Here is an 8,016-nt window from a genome sequence, read left to right as displayed (position 1 = left end):
CACACAACTCCAGTCCATTGATTTGGAAGAAACAAATCTATTATTAAGACATTTTTAACTTCCAATCATTGCTCCTGTCTAAAATTATGAAGCCTCTCTCCGCTTTCTCCGGTAAAAAAAAGTAATCTTGTCTGAATCAGGAGAGTAATATGCACAGACCAAGCACCATTTGTATGTGAAAACAGTTCTAAACAAATATGTTGGTGGATTTTAATGTGAGAGGACAGACAACTTTTCATTTCACAAAACAATAATTGATGGACTGGAGTCATGTGGATTACTTGTTTATTGTGATCTCTATTTGGACTCTCATTTTGACGGCACCCATTCATTTGGTGAGAGATCCAAGTGTAATGCTAAATTTCTCTAAAATTGTTACGATAAAGAAACAAACTCATCTGCACTTAGATGGTATAAACTTGGATAGAATACATTTTCAGAAAAATTCCATTTTGGGGTGAACTATTCCTTTAAACTGAGCAAAAATGTATGTATTACAAGACCAAGTAACATACAAATGTGTATATGTATACATATGAAACAAAAATGGGAATATTTGAATTTGCTATTGAATTTGAGAAGACAAATGAACCACAGAGAGAGAGGGCAAAAAAGGCATTTATTCACAGTTCTGTAATTATTTCACACAGGTAAACTTGAGTAGACTGATATTACTCATACATTTAAGATCACTGGTGATTTACACTGTTTTTTGCTAGTTGTAATAGATAAGAGTGGTTTGTGGATCACTGACACTGTCAGTTGGTTGGCACTGAGGCTTTTTGTAGTTGATAGTGGGTACAGGAACCCCCCTGAAGTGATCCATCAGATCCATCCCACCAATGAAGTTCACAAAGATGATGCCCAGTTTGGCAGGCATGAGACTGCAAGAACAGGTCAAGTTAATATTGTGGTTAAATTAGATCTTGTCCATCGGTTTTCTGCAATATTGAAACTATTATTTCATTCAAAACATAAATAAAATATTGAGATGTATTAAATTTAATATAATTAATTACTTAATTATTAAATGTTGATTAATAAACTTAATTTAAATCTACATTAACAAGCATTTAGAGGCCTAAAATACCTCTTAAGTGCCATCAAGAAATGTAGACTTGAGGGTAACAGCAAATACATCTTCTCCTGTAGTATTGCATCCACAATTTGTTTTGCTACATATCTCTGATCCAAGATTGGAAGAAAGGATGGTCTCCTTAGCAAAGGTAGAATATCAATGTTACTGCATGACCAAGGGCACACATTTCTAATGAGATTTCATATGGAAACTGTATTGACTTACTTTGTTTGACATCCCCTAAACATTTTTGTATTTATTAGATAGGGACACACTATTGTTGTTTTGATTCCTTCCTTTTTAAGGACAAGCAACTCCATTGCAACAGATTCTGCAAAGCTCACTGCTGCAGACTTGCTTGCACAATAGTCTGTGGATAAAATGTGTTAGCAATCCTAATCCATTTTTAAATTGTATCCTTATTTAATACTGAATTTAGGACATTGCACATTCATGATTTAGTGTTGCACAGTGACAGCGTCTCTGAAATCCCTTTATAAATGTACCTGCAAGGCCGTTCATTGCAAACAACCCTCCATGGCATGCCACACAGACCAGATGCCCATGGTTTCGTTGCAACATAGCTGGGAGAAATGCCTTGTAAGTCTGTGAATGCACATATCAGAATGTTTTTGAGATAACAGTAAGCTCACTGTTCCCATAACATAAAAACAGAGGTATAAGGAATGTACACTGTGAAGAAAATGCTGAATTACTTTTCCTTACCCAGAAATGAGCAGCAACATTGACCCTTAGTGTTCTGTCCACCAGATTGTCAGGGGCTTCAACGAAAGTGTGTTTGCCTGTTACCACGCCTGCATTGTTCACCAAAATTGACACATCTCCAACCTCCCTTTTAACCTGTCGAAATGTTTTTAGTACATGAAAATGTCTGGAAGGACACCTTCTTACTCACCCCTCACAAAAATATATATATGTAATGTAATATAAAATACAGATGTAATTTATATCTGTAGCTCATAGTTGCAATGCTGGCAATTATTAATTTAATAACTATTTACCAGTTCAGCAACTTTGTAGACCTCACTTCTTCTGCTGCAGTCACAGGTATAGGCATACACACGCACATCCAATACTTGCTTTAATTCTTTGGCTGTCTTGTCCAGTGCGTCTGAGTTGATATCCCATAAGACTAATGTTGCTCCATGGTGGCCAAGTTCTTTGGCAATCAGCTTTCCAATTCCATTTGCAGCTCCAGTCACCAAGACTATCTCTCCCTCAACATCTTTCTTGCAATGTGGAATAAAGAGTCGAACAAAGGCTTCAAAAAAGTAAAAGACCGCTCCAACAATGAGCTCAAAAATGTCTTTTATGAACCAGAGGTTGTGCAGTACCCTCTCAAAGCTCTGAATAACCTGGTTATGCATGTCTCTGGTCTAGTCGGCACAGAAACTAATTATTCCTCCTGTGTTTTCACATAGCTGTTTTGGTGGTTCTTCTCCTTGAACTTGTTTCAGTGAGTTTGGATCTCAGGTACAGCTTGTTCCAGTGGTTCTGTATGTGTCAGAGCCCCATCTGTTAGTTTCCAGTCACAATGGTGTTTGACCTGTCACCTAGAGAGTACATTAGTGTGGTTAATTTTAGATGTTGCTATTGCAGCATGTGGTCACAGTTTTATGTCATGATGATTTCATTATGAGGAATTATTTGTGTGGTTATTATAACTAATGATGTTATTTGTATGATACTTTATTAACATAGCCTACCTTACGAAAATCAACATCGGTTTTATTTAACGGTTTTAACATTTACAACGGTAACCATGTTTTTTGCTATTTTGAAGTTGTTGTTGTTGTTTTATGTGGTTTCAGGTTTTTATTTATTTTTTATTTTTTTACCAGTTGATAACCACAGTTGTACTACATGGTTAAACTGTGGTTAGTGTAACGAAACCATGGTTAATTTTTGTAAATCAACACGCGCGTGGGAGTGCATGTGTGTGTACTGTTTATACTACTCTTAAGGCCCGTTCACACCGAGAACGATAACTATAAAGGTCACTATAAAGATAACGATATAAGCGTCCACACCAGCGAACGATATCCTCCGTTTAATCTAAGCGCACGCGCGTCTGCTGCTTTAAATTCTCGAGCTCGTTACAACAGGATGGATTCTGATTGGCTGTCAATATTTTTATCGTTCATCAGCTGGAAAAAAAAAATTCTCTGTGTCTTTATTGTAATAGTTGTTGTGTTGATTCTGCTGTTCTCTAATATTGAGAACGATTTTTAGAACCATATGTTTGTATAAATCTATAAATACTGCTATGATAAGCTTTTGAAACAGGAAGGGGATGTAGCTCAGTGGTAGAGCGCATGCTTTGCATGTATGAGGCCCCGGGTTCAATCCCCGGCATCTCCAGAAATATTTTTATTATATTCATCGTATTATAGCATTGTTAAACACTTAAAGTGCTTTTGATCAAAAAATAACATTTTTGAAAAAAGAACTGCAGTAAATTGAAACACGTATCCTGTCTCGTATTGTTCTACGTAACTACGTCATACGTTCTTTCCTTAGCGACGGTAACCAGGGAGAAAGCTATGTTTACCAAAATGTCTGCAGCCTGACAACTATTACCCATAACATGGCTATATCAAGAAATACGTCCGTATAACTCCGCCAAATCTTTTATAAAAGTGAAACATGCAGCTAAAGTATCTAAAGACTCTTCTAACTCCTCAGGTAACCTTAAATATTTTTTACCGCGTTACTTAGCGACGCTAGCTAACTAGCTCATGGCAGTCCGCTATCTGTAGGCATTATAACGCATATTAGCTTAGCAACACTAGGATGCTTAAGTATCTTGCCAGATTTCAGCTTATGCGTTTACGTTGTGCAAAGAAACAGTAGAAATCACATTCCGAATGTTATTCAAATCTCAGCAAGCGACTCAGACTCTGAAATGGACGTCGTGTGGTCTCTAATGTCTTTTCTTTAGGATGGAGCTGCTAAAGTCACCTGTATGGCTTGGGCTCCTAACAATGCAAAGTTTGCAGTGTGCACTATTGATCGAGTGGTTATACTGTATGATGAACAAGGAGAGAAACGAGACAGATTTACTACAAAACCTGCAGACCCCAAAGTAAGTTATCAGTGAATTATTAAATTGAAATTTAAACCTCAAAATAAATGCTGTAGTCTACCAATGCTATATGTAATTTCTTGGTACATCAAGAAAAGGTATGAAGTTATGATTTTGTTATTTGTTGCAGTATGGAAAGAAAACCTATGTGGTCAAGTCCATGGCATTTTCTCCCGATTCAACTAAGATAGCAGTGGCTCAAACAGACAACATTATATTTGTTTACAAAATTGGGGAGGAGTGGTAAGTATCTCAGAATGCTTACATGCAAGCATCATTTGGATTATTGTATTATTTCATATTTCTAATATGATGTTTTATGTCCCAGGGGAGATAAAAAGGTTATTTGCAACAAATTTATTCAAACAGTAAGTATTTTGATGATAAATATGATACTCCATTAGGCAGAAGTGTCATATATTGTGTGCATTAACTTTGTTTTTGTGCTTCAGAGTGCTGTAACATGTCTGGTTTGGCCATCAGAGCATACAATAATATTTGGAATAGCAGAGGGAAAAGTAAGTGTGGCACATTTTCTATGCTTTAAACCTTAAGCTTATTTTTCTATTTTGTGAGAATTCATTTTGTGAGTGTTTTTTATGTTAAATGCAGGTTCGACAAGCCAATACAAAAACAAGCAAGTCCTCCACGATCTACGGAACGGACTCTTATGTTGTCTCACTTACGACAAAGTGTGTATTTAAAATCCTGACTCTATTGATGCTTGCACCACCATTTTCTGGTTTGCTTAGGATTTATTCTTATTTTGAATTAGTTTTTATTTTTTTTTTTATTTTTTGTTTGATTGTTTTTTTTGTTTTTTTTTAATTTTTTTTTTTTTATATTTTATTTTTATATAGTTATATTTCTATATAGCTATCATTTATTTTTATTTCAGTTTTAGTCATTTCAGTATAACACTGTTTATCTCCCCTGGTCCATTTTCCCAGTGTCTCAGGGAAGGGAATCCTCTCGGGTCATGCAGATGGAACGGTTGTTCGGTACTTCTTTGATGATGAAGGATCTGGAGAATCTCAGGTAATGTATTTATAACATGCATATGTTAATTCAAATATTATATTTGCTTGTGCTTAAATGACTGATTATTTAATATGTATTTGTTCTGATGTTGAAAGGGCAAATTGTTGACTCATGCATGCCCACCGTACGCCATGGCATGGGGCACCAACAGCATAATTGTGGCTGGATGCGATAAGAAGATTGTGGCCTATGGAAGGGAGGGCCACGTGCTTCAGACATTTGACTACAGCCGAGATCGCTCCGAAAAGGAATTCACAGTGGCAGCATCTAGCCCCAGTGGACAGTCCATAGTCGTGGGAAGCTATGACAGGCGAGAAAGCTGTTTGAACACATTAAACAGAAAACAAAAATGTGTTTTCAATGTCTTGATGTATCTCTTATGCTAAATTGTTTTCTTTAGGTTGCGAGTTTTCAACTGGAGTCCCCGAAAAGGCATCTGGGATGAAGCTTCTCCCAAAGAAATTCCAAACCTGTACACAATCACAGCTCTATCCTGGAAGAAAGACGGCTCTCGGCTCTCTGTGGTCAGTCTGAATGTCCGATTTTATAAAGATTTCAGAACATATTTATTCTGTTAATATACTCAAACCTGTGCACACTATAGAGAAGTTTTCTCTTGGAACACTAATACTGAAAATATCATGAATCCTGCATATACGCAACTGCTCATAAGTTTGTCTGCAAGGGAATTTGGTAAGATATAATTGGGATGACAAAAACAAAAGAAACAGTGGTTCAATGATTTTGAGGTTTGGCTTTGCCACTTAATACAACTTGAGATGATATCTAATCACATTTCTAAATTGCAGGGCACACTTTGTGGAGGAGTCGAGTTGTTTGACTGCTGTCTTCGGAGGAGTATTTACAAGAACAAATTTGAGATAACATACGTAGGATTAAGTCAAGTGAGCAATACTTGTAGATATTTCCATTCATTTCAGTCATGACTCTTATTTTGAGTCTTGTTTCCATCCTAAAAACTGGATGTTCTAAGACTTTGTTTCTTAAACCCTCCCAGGTGATTGTGAAGAATTTGTCCACTGGCACCCGAGTGGTGCTGAAATCTCAGTATGGTTATGAAATAGATGAGGTGAAAGTCATGGGGAAGGATCGATATCTTGTGGCTCACACCTCTGACACACTGCTGCTGGGAGATCTGTTATCCAACAAATTAAGTGAGGTAGGATGTTTAGTTTGGACGTGTTTGATTATTCACAGTTGCTTTATTTCTTATATATAGTTTTGTTAGATCATTTTTACCAATCTTGATCATTCAGTCTGTATTAAAGTCTCTGTTTAGATAAAACGGTCTGTATTCAAACTGTTTCAAAGTTTTCTCATATTGTAACAGAGTCAATTCCTCCATCGGGTGGACGAAGGTTTAAAATGTCTAATTAAAAGTTCAAGGGCTGTCATGGTTCACTGTGTTAATCCATGTTTAATTGAGTTTCCAAAGTGCTCTTATGGGAATTGGAAAAAAGTTCAGTGTGACAAACAGGATAATGGTGAAGGGCCTTGGCTGCAATGTCTCTCTGCCTCTGCTTCTTTCTGTGTAATGTAGTGGAAAGCAAAAGTTGATGACCGTGTTGTACTTCAATAAACAACATCACTCTCCCATTACAGGTGGCGTGGCAGGGGTCCGGGGGAAATGAAAAGTTTTTCTTTGAAAATGAAACGGTACAGTGTTTTTGTTATATTGTTGTGTGTTATTAAGATGCCTCAGTCATTTATGAGAATGGTGCAAAGGGAAAACGACTGGGTTTAATGAATCATGCAGCCCTAGCTGGTATAATTAAAGTCATTGCTGTCTAATTGTAAATTGCTATAATTTCTGGTTAGGTGTGCATGATTTTCAACGCTGGAGAGCTGGCGCTGGTGGAATACGGAAGCAATGAAATCTTGGGATCTGTTCGGACAGAGTTTATGAACCCACACCTCATCAGGTCTGCCAGTTTGGAAACACTTTGGAAAGCAAAAGCCATTTTAAAAGCCAAGGCAAAGTAAATTCCTAATGGTTTACTTTGTTACTGCATTTTTTTTATAATTCTTCATCAAAAAGGTAAAAACCTTTTTTACCTTTGTAATGACTTTCCCTATTTAAAAAAGTTATTGTATATAATAAATGTTATTGTAAATTATATATTGGATAAAAAAGTATAAATACACACACACATATATATTACAATTGATTATGAATAAATGCTAATTATATCAAATAAATGGTATTTATAATAATATATTATTTATTATATTACAATTGATTATGAATAAATGCTAATTATATATATCAAATAAATGGTATTTATAATAATATATTATTTATTATAGTATGTAATATAATATATATTATTTATAATCATTAAATATATTTAGTACATAATCTACTAATAATTATTTAATAATTCATTTAAAATATGATTTTTTTTTGTTCTAACACTTAATGTATTACAAAATTTCATAGTGAACAAAACTTTTCTACAAGAGTTATATTACAGTCATGGCCAAAAGTTTTGGCAGTGACAAATTGTTTTGCAAAGTTTGCTGCTTCAGTATTTGTAGATAATTTTTCCATGTTTCTATGGCATACTGAAAAACAATGATAAGCATATCATTAGTTTTAAAGGCTTTTATTGGCAAAAATATATATAATGTTCTTCATAACCTCTGCAGTTCACTCTGGCATGCTGGATATTAGCTTCTGGGCCAAATCCTGACCTGTGGCGAGCCATTCTTGCCTTTTTAGTTCTCGGAGTTGATCACAATATGTGGGCTTCTGCTTGTCCACTCGCCT

At 35.6% G+C, this 8,016-nt stretch overlaps 2 protein-coding genes and 1 non-coding gene across 3 annotated transcripts in view; 2 read left to right on the top strand and 1 right to left on the bottom strand.

Moving 5' to 3' along the window:
* Positions 1 to 600: 600 nt before the first annotated feature.
* On the bottom strand, positions 601 to 2,686 carry si:dkey-221h15.4 (uncharacterized protein LOC563950 homolog). The gene is made up of 6 exons (XM_042747175.1): positions 2,101 to 2,686; positions 1,805 to 1,939; positions 1,585 to 1,684; positions 1,304 to 1,448; positions 1,091 to 1,216; positions 601 to 884 (listed from the first exon to the last, which is right to left on the bottom strand). The coding sequence occupies exons 1-6, from the start codon at positions 2,464 to 2,466 to the stop codon at positions 716 to 718; spliced, it is 1,041 nt and encodes a 346-aa protein (XP_042603109.1). The 5' UTR covers positions 2,467 to 2,686; the 3' UTR covers positions 601 to 715.
* Positions 2,687 to 3,388: 702 nt separating this feature from the next.
* Positions 3,389 to 3,460, top strand: trnaa-ugc. The gene has a single exon. It is a non-coding gene; the product is annotated as a tRNA-Ala (tRNA).
* A 20-nt stretch (positions 3,461 to 3,480) lies between these two features.
* Positions 3,481 to 8,016, top strand: part of LOC109054349 (intraflagellar transport protein 172 homolog) — a 30,757-nt gene continuing 26,221 nt past the window's right edge. Inside the window, 13 exon segments of the mRNA XM_042746164.1 lie at positions 3,481 to 3,784; positions 4,041 to 4,184; positions 4,315 to 4,427; positions 4,513 to 4,552; positions 4,637 to 4,702; positions 4,797 to 4,876; positions 5,135 to 5,222; positions 5,321 to 5,535; positions 5,626 to 5,749; positions 6,035 to 6,130; positions 6,244 to 6,405; positions 6,849 to 6,902; positions 7,065 to 7,168. Coding sequence (XP_042602098.1) covers positions 3,746 to 3,784; positions 4,041 to 4,184; positions 4,315 to 4,427; positions 4,513 to 4,552; positions 4,637 to 4,702; positions 4,797 to 4,876; positions 5,135 to 5,222; positions 5,321 to 5,535; positions 5,626 to 5,749; positions 6,035 to 6,130; positions 6,244 to 6,405; positions 6,849 to 6,902; positions 7,065 to 7,168 — 1,325 coding nt within the window. The 5' untranslated portion in view covers positions 3,481 to 3,745.

The sequence above is a fragment of the Cyprinus carpio genome, chromosome B20, assembly GCF_018340385.1.
Source record: "Cyprinus carpio isolate SPL01 chromosome B20, ASM1834038v1, whole genome shotgun sequence".
In the NCBI taxonomy this organism is placed as follows: Eukaryota; Metazoa; Chordata; class Actinopteri; order Cypriniformes; family Cyprinidae; genus Cyprinus; species Cyprinus carpio.
The sequence above is the reverse complement of the archived record's forward strand: the minus strand, read 5'-3'. Positions and strand labels throughout refer to the sequence as shown.